The sequence below is a fragment of the Cyprinus carpio genome, chromosome B5, assembly GCF_018340385.1.
Source record: "Cyprinus carpio isolate SPL01 chromosome B5, ASM1834038v1, whole genome shotgun sequence".
In the NCBI taxonomy this organism is placed as follows: Eukaryota; Metazoa; Chordata; class Actinopteri; order Cypriniformes; family Cyprinidae; genus Cyprinus; species Cyprinus carpio.
In genome coordinates, this window is record NC_056601.1 from 28,672,749 (window position 1) to 28,692,955 (window position 20,207).

The 20,207-nt window shown below is 37.6% G+C and overlaps 1 protein-coding gene across 2 annotated transcripts in view; it reads left to right on the forward strand.

Annotated features, from left to right (window-relative positions):
- Nucleotides 1–20,207, forward strand: part of LOC109095716 (pappalysin-1-like) — a 115,382-nt gene that overhangs the window by 15,816 nt on the left and 79,359 nt on the right. For both annotated transcript variants that reach the window (XM_042723071.1, XM_042723072.1), the window contains exons 7-8: nucleotides 1,669–1,790; nucleotides 8,120–8,618. In XM_042723071.1, the coding sequence (XP_042579005.1) occupies nucleotides 1,669–1,790; nucleotides 8,120–8,618 (621 nt within the window). The remainder of the gene's footprint in view (nucleotides 1–1,668; nucleotides 1,791–8,119; nucleotides 8,619–20,207) is intronic.

Consider the following 20,207-nt stretch of genomic DNA (forward strand, 5'->3'; position numbering starts at 1 on the left):
ATTGGAGGAAGTGCAAAACAACTAAGAATTCTCAGTGTCTGCCAAATCGCTAACACATGGTGTCAATTAATGGTGCACTGGCTGCGTCGCAGATACAGTGGAATTATTCACATTGCCTTCCAAAATCATCTTGTTGGCTCTAGAATATCCACTGAATGCGGTCTGGGATATTTATTTGTGGGCCTGCAGACAGTCGGTGAGGGACAGTTATGTGAAAGACAGGTGGGATTCTCTGAGGCAGCGGCAGGGGAATCCCCTTAGAAGGGGCATGTTGAGACATGTTGCTCTCAAACTCTCCACTTGGACCATGTGACATTGTTTGTATATCCATATAACATTCTAACACCAGAGTCTGGCTGCCTAAGCAGCAGCAAAATTTGTCATTGGCCTCTGGAAAAAGTGCTTAATGAGTCATTGGAGCTGATAAGGGAATTCACACCCAAGTCTGTCTTGGGAGTAATGTTTTTAAATAGTGTGACAGAAATATGTCTATTTTCAACAGTGTACAGTAGTTTGTTTCCTATAACAGCCTATATTTTCCAACAAGTAGTGGTGTAGAACCAAAGTATTATTTTCAAGGATAATTAATTACATTTAGTGTAAATTTTTCAATAAATACATAAATATCAGTTTCTATTAAAAAGTAGATACTGCCATGTTGGAAATATGCCCTACACCAAACCCAACCCTAAACCTGCCCGATAGTGTTAACAAATGCAAAACTAATATAAAAATGCATTTGTTGATGCAACCGTGCCATTTGAGCTTCTTTATATGCAGATTTGAACTGCTTTGTTGAACCGTGGTTACACAAGATTCGAACCAGAGCTTCTCACCTCACAAGTACACCTCTGTACAAACCAACCACCAATGAAAACCCATTGATATGAAGCTTGTATGACTAATGTTAGCATCTTAGCTGTGTGATGCTAACATTCAAAAGCATCAGTTTTCAAATCTCCCAGCATATTAATATTGTTTTGAAATCATAACATGATATTCTTCAAGTAATTATGTGTAAATTACACTTTATTTATCGAAAGTCTGTAATTTTGTGTGAAAAGGAATGAAAGATGTCAGAGTTTTACTGCCTTAGCGTTCATTTTGGAAACTGCAGTGATATGTACTTATTGGTACGTGCAAGAAAAAATAAATAAATTGTGCACACGATTTACTAATTTGTTCCCTCAATGTACTAAAACGTGCACACGATTACTATTGCATTCCCTCGATTTACTATTGCATTCCCTCGATTTGCTAAATAGTGCGCTCGATTTAGCAAATCAAGGGAACGAATTAGTAAATCGTGCACACAATTTATAAATCCAGTGAACGAAATAGTAAATCGAGGGAACACAATAGTAATCGTGTGCACGTTTAGTACATTGAGGGAACGAATTAGTAAATCATGCGCACGATTTAGCCTACTATTTTTTTCCTGCATGCCATGTGCGGGGCTCCGTATATTGGTACGTATTTCGCGTCTCGCAAAAAAGTTCACCCAGGTACATTCATGCCATGAGACGAAGTAGAATAATTTTGTCCACTCTGGTATGCTTATTTATTTATTTATTTTTTGTAAAAAATAAAGCCCAATATTGGTGATTCCCATCCACATGAATTCGCTGTATCTAAGTTGCATTTTGTCTATCTCTGTTGGTTTCCTAGAGAAGTGGGATCAGTATGTGATAAATGTGCAGAAAGTCACGTCCTCCTGCAGTACGCCTCGAATTCTTCATCCCCGCGTCCCTGCTCCCCGTCTGGCCACTGGAGCCCCAGAGAAGCAGAGGGTGAGTTTTTCATACCTCCACCATCACATCACTTCTTCTAAACACACTTGCTTGCCATTGGTTAGTCTTGCACCCAGTCAATGCTTCTTTAGAGGATCGACGTACCGACTGCATCACAATCTATTACGTGTGTTGTGTCTAAGATGAAAGTGCCAAAAGTGCCTGAATATTACACATTTTTCAACTATCCCGATATAGAGAATTTGTCATAGAGGTGATTAACTCGTCTACTGTCTGCATTCCGGATAAGTGTGATTTAGACTCAAGCAAAAGCCTTGAGAAAATATTTGTGGTCTGTGCATGTCCCCGGACAGACGCTTGTGTGAATTTCTGGTCCTGCATTTGTAATATTGAACTGTCTCTGCAACCAGAATAGAAAACCTCAATGTCTCTGGCCCATTGAAACTCATTACAAATAGGCCCGTTCGTCTCAGCAGGATGCTTGCTTAACAGAGCTATACGAGTGTGCAGGCTCTCCTGGTCAGAGGCATGCGGTTGCCAACGTCTCTTGAGTTCATGACGGCAACATCCCAAAGGAAATGTTTGTTGTCTGTTGCCATGACGAATTTGCATCCCAAGAGTAAGATTCTCATTTCATATTCTCCTGGTATAGTAGTATATCCAAACCTGTAGATTTACTTCAAGTCACATTTTAAATCCTTGTGCCTTTGTACATAGAAACATTTGGAAATATTGGGTATTTTTTTCAATGCTAACATTCTATGTAAACAATTCATAAAGCCATTTTGTAAAGCAATGGTTTATACAAACAAATGACACTGAAATTTGTTGTACTCAAGTTTCATAAATCACATCCAATGACTGTTTTCAGACAGATCTCTCAAACATTATAGTCCTGTCCTACAGTAAATTTACATCACTGAGTCACTGTTTCTTTGTGAACCAATGGATCATATTAGCATGGTCCCATTAGTCTTTGTTGATCGATGCCGTAACGCATAGGCAACATTTTTTTTTTCTTCAAAGTTGCCAGCAACTGGCACCATTTTTTGCATTCATGTTTGATGATTGCGTTATTTTACATGTGCAACTGCTTACATACACTATTGTTTGTTTCTGCTGCTTCTTCACCATGTTTTATCCAGACATTTAATAATCTTTTAGAAGTGTCTCCTACCATATAATAATGAAAACAAGGAAAGCCAGAAAATTCCAGTTAGTGGCAGGGACGTGTTGTCTCTTAAATGAGAGAAAATTATTTCAATAGCGGGGAAAGAGTTAAAGTGTAAAGCAGACTTAATTTCTTCTCTCTCTTTTTTTTTTCTTTTTTTGCTGCCATTTATGTCCCTCTTCAGAATAGTAACTAGTGAAATATTTGAGACTATGTGTGTTCTTGTAGTGCATAAGTGATTCCAAAATGATTAGTCACATTACATTGACAGCTCAGGTGATTGGCCCAAAAACAACTGTGTCCCAATGCAAATATGTGGGCAAATATGTATATATGGATTTATCCAGGTAAGATAGAGCTCCTTGAAATAAACAGAGCAATGTTCTGAATGTTTCACTTTTTGGTGAAATTAACCTACAGTTTATAGTTAACTTGGTAATCTACAGTGCCCTTGTCAAGAGTAGTAAAGAATTATTTTATGTATGTATATTTTAAATGAATACTCGCCTTGTCAGGGCATTGTGACCCTGGCTCCTCACACTGATCTTGTCAAAGCATCCAGTCTCTCTTGCAACAGTACTTTATTTTTGGATGAATTAATGCATTCTTAAAATTGTCTTTTTTATCTACTTCATTGATTTATATGTTTATTTAGCCTTTCAGAATGCCATATATGTTCTCAATGTAACTGCGAACAGGAAAGTGAACAGTTCGCTGGCCGTGGGATTTTTTTTCCCTGTATAAATAGTCTACACAGCTGTGCTGCTCCAGAATTTGCAGACAGCTGCTTTATTAATTATTGTTTGTGAGTGTGGCTGGCATAAAATAGCATTGTGTCAGAATGATCTTACTCTGCAAATCAAAGCTTTTTGGGTTCTTGTAGGATTTTTGGCCCATGTGACTTATAGCATATATGTTTTTGTGGTCAAGGCTGTTTCAGAAGCATTATGCTCATTGGTGCCATTCGGGAAACGTTGCATTTCCTCGCTATTAAAATGCTTCCCACGGTCAGGATGCAGGTATGTTCATGCCTTTTTATGTGAGATGGTGTCTTGCAGTTTTGATTTATATGTCTAGCAGACTCATTATCAACTGGAGCAGTGTTTCCTCTTCAAAGACCTGCTTTGATGATAATGAACTCACACAGACAGTGATGGATACGGGTCAGAGATGGTTGTTAACCTTATTATCAGAGAGCACTTCACTTCAGAACCCATCATTTTCACTAAATGTTCTACAGTTGGAGACAGGCCATTCATAATTTCCTTGATATGGCATTCTCTGTTCAGGCAGCACACACACACACACTCTTAAAAATAAACATACGTGCTCTCTCAAATAAACATTAATACATGCCGCACTCTGCACTTGTTGCAGTGTTACGGTGACATGCCTGGGCATGCCGCTGTTCCAGCGTGTAAACGGCTCTCTGTTTTCCCTCTTGGAATGATGCCCTGTTAATCAGTTAGTCCCCTCAATGCGCCCCTCTTACACTAGTATTCATCCTGCGTGACGTGCCCCAAAGACCCCAGCACAGCTGCTTGGCGATCTGTTTGTTTGTGCTTCTCAGCCAGGGATGGCGTTTCAGCATCCACCCTTTTCTGCTGCGTCTTCCCGATGGCACTGCCACTCCACCTGCCGGCCGTGGAGTTCACAGGGTTTGTGGCTCATGTCCTTAGGACACTCCTTCTGTTAGTATTCTCAGCCTACATGAGTCGGAGGACCTCTCTCGTAAATCTTTACAGCCAGGAGAATTATAGCAGAAGGAGAAAAAAAAAAAAAACACACACACAAGGGAAAGTTAGATGGGGGAAAACAACTGCAGATTGGGGAAACCATACAACCCACTCTTGGCAATTGAGGCCACAGAAAATCACACTGATTAGAGATTGAAAAGTGAAAGGAACAACTCAAAAGCTTTATCTTTTAGTGACTAAATACCTATCTGTGTCTGGTAAATCTGCATTATTGAGCAATTTGTCCAGATGTTAATGCAAGTTTTAATCAAGGCTCCGAGTATGAGTATACCCAGGTCTTAAACCTTGTAAAGTATTATCTGAGTAAATTCATTGCCTTTGTTAATGAGTGAGAAATAGGTGCAAAGTACAGGTAAAAAGTAATGCTGGCATGATTGGTTTATTACTCTGACAATGGAATAATATCCATCTATCAAGTTTGCAATCATTTTGCAAATTCAAATAAAATGCAACGCAAGGAGTAACTGATTACATGTAATCTATATTGTGTAATCAGATTCCAAAAAATAAGTAATTTTCAAGCTATTTCTTATTTACATGTAATACAGGTATTTCCAAACTTTTTTTTTTTTCTGAACCCCTTTCACCTAATATATTTTCTTGAAATCTCCATGGGGTTTTTAAGGTAATAAATCTGCATGTCCACAGTTCTCTGACATTGGTTAATGGTCACATGACATACAGTAAACAAACAAAATATTTAATATTTCTTGGCAAGTGTTTTATTTTGATTGTTATTTTATTTATTTATTTTTAAATTGATTTTTTTTTTTTTTTTATGATTTAGGTAATTTTTAGCTTTTCATTAAACTCATGAGCCCCTCAGTTCCCTCACAAACCCTGGTTTAGTGGGGAACTTTGACATAATGTAATGTTAATAATAAAATGTTTTTTCTCTCTCTCTTTCTCTTTGTGTTGTTGTATCAATAAAGTAAATTTATCAAAAGAAATAAATGAGATGAGGTCAAAAGTAATATAAAATTAGTCTGATTATATTACCTAAAATGTGTAATGTAATGGTTTTCAGTTCTAATATACAGTATAACCCTTTATATTTTCTTTGTTCCATAAAACACAAAAGGAATGTCTGAGCTTCTGTTTCCCATACAGTCATGGTAGATGTTGATTTATACTGCCAAGCTCCAAAAAAACACATGCAACTATTCCGTACAGTGTATATTACAAGGCCTCTGATAGGATATGATAGCTTTTTGGGATGAACAGTCACATTAAAGTCATTGCAGCTCTCAAATATCATTTATGGTTGCATTTTTCAGACTTACTGTAGTACGATCACTCACACAATACATTAGAATAAATGGTGTTTGTTAATTTTCAATGTCTTTCCAATACCTCAAATCTCATAAATTCAATAAACTGAACCAAAACTTTGTAAGGAACAATTAGAAGAACTCAGTCAAAATGGATAATGACAACAGAGCAGAAAAATAAGTCAGAATTTCTTGTATTTAGTAAACAAGTGTATTAGCATAGTGCAAACAACACCAAGGCTGTAGGTTCAGTTCCCAGGGAATGCATGAAAAGATTAAAATGTATACCTTGAATGCAATGCAAGTCGCTTTGTGTAAGACCATCTGCAAAATGTTTGCTGATTAATTTTTTGGAGCTCGACAGTATAAATCACCTCCTTTCACTGCATGAAAAAAGGCCTTATTCACTATTAATGTTGGACAATCAGCATATTTCTCATCCTATATATATATATATATATATATATATATATATATATATATATATAATATAACAAAACAGTAAGTAACAAAAATGTATTTTTATAGTTTTAGTTTTAGTTTAATAACCCTGTTCCACCATCAGTCACAGGGGCTCTAGGAAAGATGCAGCTCGCTTCAATCTGAATCAATTTTATTGTTTATCAGTATCATTTACTGATAAACGTTCCTACATAATCCACAGAAGCATGCTGAAGCAGACCTGCACTCACACTTCAATGTACCGCAATTACCTTAAGCAGGACGTTTTCAGCCATACACCCCCCCCCCCCCCCCTTTTCCATAAATGAGCACTTTCCTAGACAAGCTAATACCCCAATGGGATTAGCTAATCAAGTGAAAATGAAAGGCACTAATTCATGGCCAAATTATCAGGTCACCTTGACAAACCAGCCCACCGCTGCTGTGGCGGCTGAACCCTGACTCCAGTACCTCTGGGACAGGGTAATTAGTCCACCGTGGAGTCATTTAGATAAAAGGTGACAGTTATTCATCTTGTGAAAGGACTACCTGATGAATACATTCATTACACCCCCCACCACCTTTTTTGTAATTTTTATTTTTATTTTTATTTTTTTACATGTGTTCGTTTGTAAGAAGATACACTCACATCTTAAAAAGTTCTGTGGCTGGTCAAATGCAGCGTAAGCGAGGTGAGAACGTAAACCTGCGGTATTGAAGACACTTTTATCATATGTTTACTTCTATTCTGGCCACACACATACTCACAATAATAAACGTGTTGAGATGATGTGGCCTGGAAAGCGAAAAACTCAGTGCTCAGTTGATTAAACACTGGAATTTTGTGCACTGCCCAGAAATGAGGTTAGCAAATGGCTTTTGCTGTTGCCAGTTTGGAATTGCACAAAGGAAAAGCAGGAGAACACACTGTCTGCAGTGCCCTGGCTTCTCCCCACATTTGATGAATGTTGGGGTACGTCACTCCCCGTCAAATGGGTTGCTGTTGACTCCAAATATGGCTGGACTGCAGCATATGAGAGGTAATTGCCAGGCTGAAACTGAAAGCCTTGTGCGGGCCTCATCCTCGGGTCACTCGGATTTCTGATTTTTGCCACAGAAATGAGAGAGAATGTGGAGGAGAAATGGATGGTCAAGCTGGAGTTTAACAACATGCAACTCTATGCATCAAGTGTGTGGCTGCATTTCTCATTATGCACAACTCCTATTTCTGCTGTACCTTACGATTTATTGTTCCTGCTTCAGTTCAGATACTGCACCAAACTGGGTTGCTGGTTTTATTTTAGTGGTATTATGATGGAATGCTCCCTGAAGTCTGCACTGAAGTCACTTTGCAATTTGCATAAATATTTTTAGGAGTTTTGTTTCAGCATGAAACCTATTCATTGTTCTTATTTTTCTCAGAAAAATACAACACCAACATCTTAAAACTGGGACTATATCAACATGCAATAAAGATAAAAAAAAAAAAAATCTCTCTCTTTGTCAAAAATGTCTTCAACAACAAATAATTAAACAAACAAATAAATAAAATTTAAGGCCTGTACTCTGTTTGCAAAAGCTTGACTTGGGTGCCTTTAGAATTGTCCTGCCATTAACTTGTAAAGGAATATTGAAAAGAAGACTGCATACCACAACTTAAAACTCTCAAAGAAGATGTAGCTTTGAAATACTGTATTAGACTTTAATGCATTTTGCTGCATCTCTTAGGACCACCAGATGTGGAGCAGGCATGCGAGCCCAGCGTCCGCACGTGGAGTCCGAATAATGGCATGGATCTGGGAATGGTGCCTCCCCCCTGCCCTCTGCAAGGCTGCATGTTACAGCTGGAGTTTGCATATCCTGTGGTCCCTGACTCTCTCACAGTGTGGGTGACTTTCTCCTCCCAGGAGGAAACAGTCCTGCCTGCCATCCACAATATCATCCTATTGACTGTCAGTGGCTACAACCTGTCTCTGGGTCCCAGTAATGTGTTCTGTGACACACCGCTGACCATCAAGCTGGATGTGCATGAGAAGGTGTACGGTGTGCAGTTTTTCACCATGGAACAACATTTGGAAATTGATGCTACTCTGCTCACATCTATACCCAATTGTCCGCTCTGTCAAGAATGTGAGCCACTGCACTATCGGCTTCTGCGGCAGCCACCGTTTGTTCACTCACCCCAGGGTGTCATGCTAAGAGACTCGATGCGAAGATACGTGGACAGGTGAGTCTTTTGGATTAACAAATAATTTGCTGTTCAATTTGCTCATTCACATGGTAATTAATGCAATGGATACACTGAACTTTATAAAGTATTTTAAAAAAAGTGTTTTTTTTTTTTTTTTTTACTTTTTTTTTTTTTTTTAATTTTTTTTATTCCTGGTAAATTATTTACTGTAATTACATGTTTTTAGGTTCTGGCTAATGTTTAGATACTCTTGCTACCTCTTCCAGAAAAAAGTCGTATTGACTTTGGAACTTTTCTTCGATTTGGAACTGTTTTACCACAGAACAAAACTAACGTAATTGAAAGTTGGAGTGCGAAATGTGCCTGGTCAGCATTAGGCACAGCAAATCCCTGCTCAAATCTTGTGGTGTCTCTCTGTTCTTTTTCAATTCTCGAGTAAAGCCAAAAGAAACAAAGAGAAGGATGCAGCTGCTGGTTGATTTCAGTCCAGCTCCTGGCATCAGAAAGCCAGTTAACATGCTCTGCCATCTTGAGGTTGCTTTGGCCTCGGCCGGGCACCTCTGGTTTAGGCAGTAACATACTAATGCTTTCCCACTTAAGGCCAGATGCTGGGTCTCTGGTCAGTGTTTCTGTATTGGCCACTTCGGGATGCATGCAAAATTGAGGGTTTAACTTGCCACCCACTGATATAGTAGCTCAACACTGTAGAGTGTTTCAAAACGTTTTGAGAAATGTGCTTGATCACAGATTTATCTACAACCAGCACAGATTAGCTTTGCACAGACAGTTATCACAGTAGAGGGGATCAGTGATGGGTGTAAGATGGGGCCATTTGTAATTCTCTTGTTTGAGCATCTATTGGAGAAATTATGTACAGGGATGAAAGGTTTTAAAGGTTTAATATGGTTTGCATATCCAGTATATTCCTATATAATGAATTATTTAAAGGGGTGCTATTATGCTTTTTCACTTTTCCAACTTTAGTAAGTCTGTAATGTTGCTGTTTGAGCATAAAAAAATGCAAAGTTATAAAGCACAAAGTCCATTTCAAAAGGAGATATTTTATTTAATAGAAATCACTTTTCAAAAACTACAACAAATAACTCGTTTGGACTACAACAAATATCTTACGGGATTTGTGATATCACAAAGATCGATGAGTGGGACGAGACCTGGTTGAGCTGCAGTAGAGAAGACAATGAGTGTTATCATTATGTCGGAGACACGCTAGCTTTCCCAAGGCAGACTAGCTTAGAGTGGTTACAATCATCCCAGTTTGAATAGCGCTCAAATTGATTTGATTTTGACACAGTATTTAAACTGAAGCTTGCAGCAGGCAGCTATGGTAAGAGGCAGGACATTTCCCAACCAGGCGCTGAATGCTGTCAATCAGAACACACACTGGCCCAGCTAACCAATCACAGCACACACTGGCCCAGCTAACCAATCACAGCACATCTCGTATTCCAGAAGGTGGGCCTTCATTTGATACAGGAACTATTCAAGCTGTTCATGCCAGACTTAGGAGAGAGGTATTGTAATAATGTAAAATATGTGAAAAATAATGTCACAGAGGCTGTACCTTTTTAAAGGGTAGCAATACATACCGTTTAGGAAATATGTACATTTATGGACAGATATCCATCTTTAAGATACTAGAATGCACCCTTTTGGATTAAATAAGGTGTACTTTTTAGGTACAACAGTGTACCATTCCAGTGACAGCTTTTGTACCTTTTTATCATGAGAGCATACAGGTAGGATGTCCATAAACACTGCCACTGAAGCAGTGTTGCGGTTAATTAGATAATGATACACTGTAAGTTATAATTGACCATTAGTGATGACACAGGCTGCTTGCAAGTAGAGTCACTGAAGAGAAAACAATATATTGTCCATGGTAATAGAATGCATTACTGTACTGATGCAGGTGTGTAGCTGCATCACACTGGCACAGATTGATGCTATTTTCATAAGCTTATAGGACTTTTTCCTCCCCGTATTGTGCAAAATCTTTCTCCACTATACTGTAGCTGAATAAAGCAGACATGTTTTTGATCTAATCTGAGGTAGGTAAGGTTTTGGCTAAAGTAAACTGTGGTCAACTCACAGCTGGGTTTGAGAGTCTGTTTTCTGAATGACGTTGATTCTGAGATCTGAATCAATTACAATCACATAATCTGAGGTCCCATGCTGAATGCATTCATTACCTCAGCTCTGATCCAAGAAAGATTGGTCTTTGGTTAATATGTCCTGACACCTTTGCTTAATTTGGGTCACCTGTGTTTCTCTCACTTGGCACTGGCTCGTTAATCTCAATGGGGAGCCTTGGGTTTTGGATTCATACGGTATGGGACCTTAAGGTCTGTTCAGAAATATGAGAGTAGAGATGTAGCTCTGGAACATAGGGATAAATCACGGAGGGGGGTTGACCCTGCATGCATTTGACTCTGGCCTTCAGAAAACCCCCAGCCATCTGCTATTCCTCTCCTTGACCTGGCCCTCTTTGCTGTCATGGCTTCAAAGGGCACCCCTGCTTTGAGCTGACAGGACCCCCCTGCCAATGAGAGAGAGGCCAAGACAACTGGCCAACTCATCCACTTTAGGGGCCCAAGCTTCATGGAACCTGGTCCCCCTTGGTCTAAGACTCTCACCTCTGTCATGTCAAGTCCACTGGTTATGGCATTCCCGAAGCTCCACCCTCCTACCAACTCCACTGCTAATGATGGAACGATTACAGAGGTTTGATCTGGTTCCCCACAGTCCTCCATCCCAATGGAAAAGTGCTTTATCAAGTTTACGGGATAAGTATATTTGAGAGAAAATCGCATCAAAACCAATGCACAGTTCCAGATTTTCACCATTTTTGCATAGTCTGGTTCTGCTTATCAAAAAAGTGTCCCTTGACCACTTTTTGGAATTTGTCAAGGGATTTGGTTAAGACAGTGCTAGGTGTTTTGGAACATGGTGACCTTTCACGTTTACTTGAAGATCCTCCTAATTCCTAATTGGATTTGAACCAAAATGTTCCAAAAAGAACAAGAATTTGGCCTAGCTTATATGTAAAATTGCATAGGGAACGTGCATGTGCTATACACAGCTGTAGAGCTTTTGACGTCATAGCTGACCGCAGTAATCCCTGTTTACCAGAAGGAAGATTTGCACTGTGGAAATGTTGGAGTTTCTTTCTAAAGTCACCGCTATGAGTTGATCTCTTTTATATATGATTGACATAACTTCTCAACCAGAACAACTGGGGATGACTCAGCTAATGATTTATCTACGTTGGTGTGTTTGCTGTATTACTGCAGTTCCATCATCCTGACTGAATCCCTAGAAATACAAGGAAAACCTAATCTGCTGTGGTTTTGGAAATATGACTACGTGCGGGCACTGGTGAAGTTTGAATTCTTTAAAAGGTAGATTGCTTAGTGAGTACTATTGGCGGCTTGCCGAAATGTTGGCATCTCATTTGAAACCTTCAGCTGAAATTTGCCCTGAAAACAACAAAACCTTGTCTATTCTTTTGCAGAAAACACTCGTGCTGTTGTTGCTTGTGTATGGTGTTTCTCTGGAGGAGGTCACTTGAATAGCTACTTTCTCTTGTCTTCAAGCACTTCATAAGTACTGATATGTATCTGTGGTCAGTCTTCCAACAAGTATTAAGTTTCTTTCTTTTTATCGAGAATTCCAGAAAGAGGACATTTTCATTAGATGAAGTATTGTCTGAACAGAAAGCTTTCACAAAATTTCACTCATCCTCAGACAATGAGGAGAAAATAGGTGACAAAAAAATAAATAAATCTATTTAAAACTTTGTCAATCACATTTTAAGGTGTTACAGTAGAGATTAAACCACTTCTAGTTTTTCTGACTTTCTCCCGTTATAACTTCAACACAAGTTCTTTAAGTTAACTACTGAGAATCAGAGGTGCAAACAGATGGTAGCTTCACACGCTGAACTCTTCCAGTGTTTAACCGATAAGCTGCAAGTGCAATACTGTTGACATGCTAACTTATTCATAATGTGTCATCAACATATATTTACACCATAAGCTTATTGGCAGGCCTTTTGATCTCTCAAGAGTGGCTGGCTCACAACATCATATGACATATCTTCAGCTGCACTAGTTCAGTACAGTTGAGAATACAATGAGACGTGCATTAATAAGACACAGATGAAGTTGTGTTAAAGAGTGGATGCTGAGCAGAGGATGATGGTATGTTCGGAGACTGATTTCTTCAACACCACAGCACATGTGTGAGGAAGAATGGCTGGAGGCTGATGTCTTTTTATGCAATAAGTAGTGGTACTGATTCTCCATAGGGATAGGCGTGAGTACTCGGAAGTGATGACAATGATCAATCATGCAATGGTCTGAACAATTCTCATTTGAAAACTAAAAACCGCTATATTCAAATCCATTTTGAGTTCATCTGACATCATTTTACATCAGCAGTGGGTATGTTTTTCCTTAGCTTAGTAAGTAGAAGCTATGCACTGACATTATATTGTTCATTGAGTGATGCAACATATACTATAGGCTTCAGATGGCCACAGGCTTAGCACAACTCCATTTTTCAGCACGATAGTATCTATAAAAACTCCAACATAACATGTTGGGTCCTCTCATACACTTGGCGCAATGTGGCACAAGGTGCGGCACAAGTGTTTTTGCTAGTTTCAGCCCAACGCAGTAGTCATTTCCCCGTCCTGCACCTCATTGTTTAAATAGCAAATGCATTTGTGACCGATTTGTGCACCCATGGACGTGCTGGTCTAAAAAAAGAGGCACATTGCTATTTTGAAGAACTGAAAATAGACTCAAACCTGGTCTAAAGTCTGGCGCAATATTTTTTCTTTGTTATTTAAAAAGCACGTTAGTAATATGCGCCTATAGGTGGGTGCACAATGCAGAAACACTTTGCTTATTACACACACAGGGACGCGCAGCAGCACACAAACATTTTTAAAAATGAAAAATACATTCCGCCATGTAAATAGCGAACCTGCCATGGCTCGAGTGCGACTGGCTTTTAAAGGGGATGGGAGATGAGACTTTGGTTTATTGCATGTTACGCCCAAAAAACACCCATTACTCATTAAGGGAATAGGGACAACCCCTTTAGAGCATGCACCCAGGTGAGCCGACCGTTTTCCCGTCGTTAAACTACCAAAAGTGGATTCGGACACACCCTGAGTGCACCTGCCGTGTGATTTAGACCATGCCAAATATGTAATTTCTATACCAAAAATGCATATTTTACAGTTACCATTATGCAGATTGATCATAAACAGCTAAAAGGCTTCCTACCAGTGGCCTTTCTTCACAAAATCTCCCACAGTTTTATCATAGTTAGAATGCAAAATGTTTCAATACAAGAATCTGTCAAATGTAATGTATGCAACCTTTAACCCACAGGAGAAAATCAACCGTCCGCAACAGTTTAAAATCAGTCCAATTCAGTAAAAAAAAAAAAAAAAAAAAAAAACTGATTTGGCAACACTGCATCCAACACGAGCTGCATCCATAGCGATTTAAATACTGAGCATATTGATACCGGCTCCCTGATGCGTGAACATTATATTCAATATTAGAATGTTTGCGGGAAATAATGGTCAGAAATTCATTGGGAGCAGGATTAAGAAAACTGTCCCGTGCAGGGCTTTAATACAATAATGCACAACGCAGCACGGTGTCCGTCAGCAGATGTCGTTGTTTTACATTTACATTTACATTTAATCATTTAGCAGACGCTTTTATCCAAAGCGACTTACAAATGAGAACAGTAGAAACAATCAGACAATCAGTAGAACAATCAATTAGCGACAACAACAATATTAAGTAAAAAAAAAAAAAAAAAAAGGCTGATATCGATACATCGGCCGATAATCTTTGTGTATATAATAGAACAGTACCAGTCAAAAGTTTGGACACTTTCCCATTTGTGTGTCCAAACATGTGATTGGTACTATATATGTGACCCTGGAGCACAAAACCAGTCATAAGGGTACATTTTTCAAAATTGAGATTTATACATCGTCTGAAAGCTGAATGAATAATCTCTCCATTGATGTATGGTTTTTTAGGAGGACAATATTTGTCTGATATACAACTATTTGAAAATCTGGAATCTGAGGGAGCAAAAAAATCTAAATATTGAGAAAATCATCTTTAAAGTTGTTCAAATGAAGTTCTTAGCAATGCATATTACTAATCATTACTAGCATAATTACTAATTTTGATATATTTACAGTAGGAAATTTACAAAATATCTTCATGGAACATGATCTTTACTTAATATCCTAATGATTTTTGTCCTTAAAGAAAAATGTATAATTTTGACCCATACAATGTCTTGTTGTCTATTGCTACAAATATACCTGTGCTACTTATGACTGCTTCTGTGCTGCAGGGACACCTATAGAATACAATACATACATAAACAGAATATATATATACATAAACACATTTCTTGCAATGATAACTCAAATGTGGTGATCAAACACTTATAATGACGTGACATAACAATAAACTTTACTATCCAAAATGAGTCTGACATCAGTGCATTGAACAGTAAAGCTGAAGTTTATTAAACTTTAATTCAATTCAATTCCATGTTTTATTAACTTTTGGTGCAGATTCACCACACCGTTACAGAGATATGGCCGTTCAAAGTTGCAATGGTTTTCCATAGACTTAAGGTTTAAAGCGTTTCAATACAGGTCGCCAGTAGCAAACAATGGAGTGTAAGTAATTACAAACTAAGTAATTACTCAATTTCAAGCATTTTATCTTCATTATATGTTCTGCAAAAAAATATATATATATCTGCGGCATATTCGTGGATACCGATATATCGGCGACAGGCTCTACACTAAAGACTGGCGTAATGATGCTGAAAATTCAGTTTTGATCACAGAAATAAATTACAGTTTAAGAGAGATTCACATAGACAACAGCTAATTTAAACTGTAATAATATTTAACAATTTTTACAGTATTTTTGATCAAATAAATGCAGCCTTAGTGAGCAGGAGAGACTAAATTACAAACTTTTGACCAAGAGTGTATAATCATTTTCTGTCCACTGACTAAGGTACATGACTCAGTTACTTGCTTTATTATTCCTCTTTCAAAATACTGTGATGTTTGAGGTCTGACTCTGTGTAAATGATGTTAGAACAAAACATGTTAGTCTCTTCTTGTGATGTCACCACCAGTGTTGGGGGTAATGCATTACAACTAACGCGAGTTACGTAATCAGATTACTTTTTTCAAGTAACTAGTAAAGTAACGCATTACTTTTTAATTTACAAGAAAATATCTGAGTTACTTTTTCAAAAAAGTAACGCCAGTTACTTTGTATTCCCATTTTTTGACTGACAAGCCTCCTGTTCCCATATTGGGAGAAATCGGAAGTATGGAGGCGTTGTGTGTGCTGTGTGAACATGAACATGATGTTACTGTAGTTCTAGACTAAATGTGAATGTGCATTAATTCATCCCACTCACAAAAAAACAAAAAACAAAACAGATTTAGTATTCATCAAAATTAATCAAAACAGTGAAATGCAAACTCAGAATATGACGCAAACCTTCAATAACTAAATATATTAAATAACACAAATGTATCTATTCCCATTTTATTAACAGTGTCTTTGCTGCTGACCTTTAATGATCCAGTTCAACCATACTAATAATCAAAAAATGACTTTAGATAAACTAACAATTGTGCTTCATTGTTTTTTTTTTTATTGCTGAAGAGTGTTGAACCTTCTTCTCCTGTGTTCTACTGTACAGACGTGAATTTACTTTTCCTTCAGCCTGAGGTTTATTCATTACACTTTTTGGTGTGAAAGGGCTTTTATATTTGCTATAAAAAGAACTTATATTAAAAACAATCAAGCCCTGCTCATATTTAAAAAGTAACACGAAAGTAACACAAAAGTAACGTAACACATTACTTTCCATAAAAAGTAACTAAGTAACGTATTTAGTTACTTTTTTAGGGAGTAACGCAATATTGTAAGGCATTACTTTTAAAAGTAACTTTCCCCAACACTGGTCACCACATGATTTTACTAATGAATCCAAAACTAAAAACCTATGCCGGTGTCCAGCGAATCTGCTGACGGACACCGTGCTGCATTGTCACGGGAACATCCCAGCTGAAGATAATGAGGAAATGACATCATTCCCGTTTGCCAAGTGCATTCCAACAGACTACATAGGGCACGCATGTGCCCTGCTCACTCTAAAGTCCCCACTCCAAGGGGATAGGAATGATCACTTCCGTTTTGAAATATCCCGTGAACTGTTCGGTACACACCATGCGTACTGTTCCACCCCTTCTTTAACTTTACTCACAAACACACAAAAACACATTAAGTAATGCTTACTGAAGTATTTGTTTTTAAGCCCAACAATTACTAAAATATCAATAATGCTTAAAGTGTGAGGACAGTTGCTGTATTATTTTATGCTGTTGTATGTTTAAATAATTTTATGTTATTATTTATAAGAGACAAGGAGACTAAGACAGAGAAGCACAGTGTGGTCTAAGGATCTAGTTCAGTCATGAAACTATATGGTACAAACTGATGTGTCCTTTACATATAATCTGCTAGCCATTACATCATTTACTACATGGCACAAGCTGATTCTGCAGCCAGTGAGCATGCTTGCTAAACATTTAAACAGTCTGGTTCACTCTTTGCTGTAAGCTGTTGCAGCATGCTATCAGAGTTCCTCTGAAACCCTCCACCTCCCCCAGCTCCGCTTGTGTAGATATGCTAGAGGATTTATGTCTGACTATTCATGCAGCAGCAGCATATCTTACATGCTCACAGCAGTGTGTCTGCAAAATTTTTTTATGCAGTTCACATGTGTGATGATAATGCATAATGTATGTTGGGCTCCATATAAAAATTAGCAATTGAGTGAACATGGATTCTGGTGTCATATGTGCTCTTAAAGGGACAGAACTCTTTAAGTCCATGCCCTTTGTGTGGCTCATCATTATCATCATCATCATCATCATCATCATCATCATTGTCACCACCATTGTTTATTTATATATAGCACCATCCTCAATGTCCTAAACAGAAAAAGGCGAAATAGAGGGAATTGGGAGGTGCACCATAATTCAATGATCGGGTAAAAAAAAGGTGGACATGATGATGATGATGATGATGATGGATGACAGTCATCAAAATGTGGACTAGAAGATGAGCCACTTCAGCAGTTTTCAACAGTGAACTTACAGGTTAAATTGTGTGTCTTGTGGAAATAAGGTAACTGCATACATATAAAGTACAATCACACAGACCTGGGAGCCCTGATTGAGCTTTTGTACAGGACTACTGTATGTAAGTGCTCTTCAAAGTCTAGAGTTGGCCTTCCTAAAATCTGCTTTCTGTTTCTATTTATGTCATATTTTCCCTCATTTGCTTTTTTCTTTAGTTTGTTGTATTTCCTTTTTTTCCTCCTTGCATGCACACTCACTCTTATTTCTCTCCATTCCAGGCTCTATTTTATTTATTTATTTGTTTGTTTGTTTGTTTGTTTTTAATGGCAGGCTGAATGTTAACTTATTGATTTATGCAGACAAAATTTAGGAAGCCTCATTTGAACTTTTGGTCTGGAATAAGGTGTATTGTGAAAATTAGCTTGGCAAGTGCTTTGCTCTCTGTGTGGCAACTGGCCCGACTCAGCCTAGAAACCTGATTCGACAACATATGGTACAGCCTTCATATTGCAACCGTTTAGCTTTCACACTGAAATGTGTCTGTTAGAGCTAAACAGGATTGACATTTAATATTTATCCATAAATGTAATGCCATTTTACATTTTAAGCTAACCAGGCGTGATGTGACAAGAATCCAACAAAAAGCAATGTTTCTTCTTACTTAAAGTGGAAATCAGCCAATAAGCTTGGCATTCATTTACACTTCGAAAAAAAAAAAAAAAAAAAAAAAAATGCACAAGTAAAATATAAATTTTTTGGGGGGGATTTTTATAATTATAACAAAGTATTATAACAAAATTTGAAGCGATAGAGAAGTGTTTTTAACCATCCTCTATCTATTTCACTCATGTTTTTAGGATATAAATGAACAGAGTAATGCTTAATGAAGTTTATATATATATATATATATAGTTATATATATATATATATATATATATATATATATATATATATATATAGAATATGAACTTTTGTTGATGTTATGTTGATAACTGGATTTTCCTACTGGACTGTGCAGCTTTAGCAAGATGCCAAACATTCCTCCTCATTCTCTTACCTGTATCCACTTTTATTTTATAGTTTTAAAACTGTACTACATTATCAAGAATTGACTAATTTTTTTTTGTCGATTTTGTTCAAAGTTGACATAATTAAAAGCTAAATAAAAGTTAGCTAGCCACTTAAAGGGGTCGTATGATGCAATTTTCCTTTGTCTTTGGAGTGTTACAAGCACTTGGTGCATAAAGAAGATCTGCAAAGTTGCAAAGACTAAAGTCTCAAATCCAAAGAGATATTCTTTATAAAAGTTAAGAGTCAACAACACCTAATTAAAACGGCTCATTCTAACATGCCCCCACATGTCTATGTCACGATGTGGGAAGATTTGCATAATGCCGGGCAAATGTTCACGCAAAGAAAGAAGGCATAACTTTTATTCTCGCTGTTGCCGCCGCAGCCGCCATATTGTGGAGACGCTGTGTGTTTCGTTGTGAAAGCGAAGCTACTATGTTTGGCCTTCAAAAGAGGACACAACTAGAAATCAGTGGTTAAGGAAAGAAAGAAAGAAAGAAAGAAAGAAAGAAAGAAAGAAAGAAAGAAATCACATTAAAATTAATCACAGTCACTAATTTATGCATTTGAACACACACACACACATATATATATATGTGTGTGTGTGTCTGTCTGTCTGTCTGTGTTTGTGTGTAAATATACTGAATATACTATGGAAGTCGATGGCTATCGTCAGCTGTTTTGGTAATTTTATTGTGTTTTCTTTCTTTCTTTCTTTCTTGTTATAAAGAAAGGAAAGGATAGGTTATTTTATTGTTTTTGTTTGCTTTTATTTGATAGTTTTGACTTTCACAGTCTGATTTTTAGTTAAGTTCATTAGAATGCTAAAATATCTGCTCTGTTTGTGTATATGTTGATGTGACCCTTTCACATGTGTTTTCATACATGATGTGGAATCTCAAAAACTGCAACAGTCAAATCAGTTTCCCTGTCATAAATCTCCTTACACATTCTGAAGTTGAAGGTTTATGTGTGGCACGTCCATATGCGTGTATGTGTGTGTGGTGTGTAAATTGCTTTTCTCTGTGCAACACTTATTTGTGTTTTTCTTGTTTCATTTTATGGGACTTTCACAGACATTTTTTCCTTATCCAAAACACAGGCTATTGCAGCGTAAACCTCTTTCTGGTGTCATTCATGTCAAGTGCTAATTTGAATGATTTGTTTTGCCTCTTATTAAATGTTACGGCTTCCCTGCCCATTAGAACAGGCACCTTATAACTCTGCTGATGGCAGCAGAAAAACACTTGGCCTCACGTGAACCTATGCCGTTCATAATAATTGTAATATCCATGGCGCTCTGG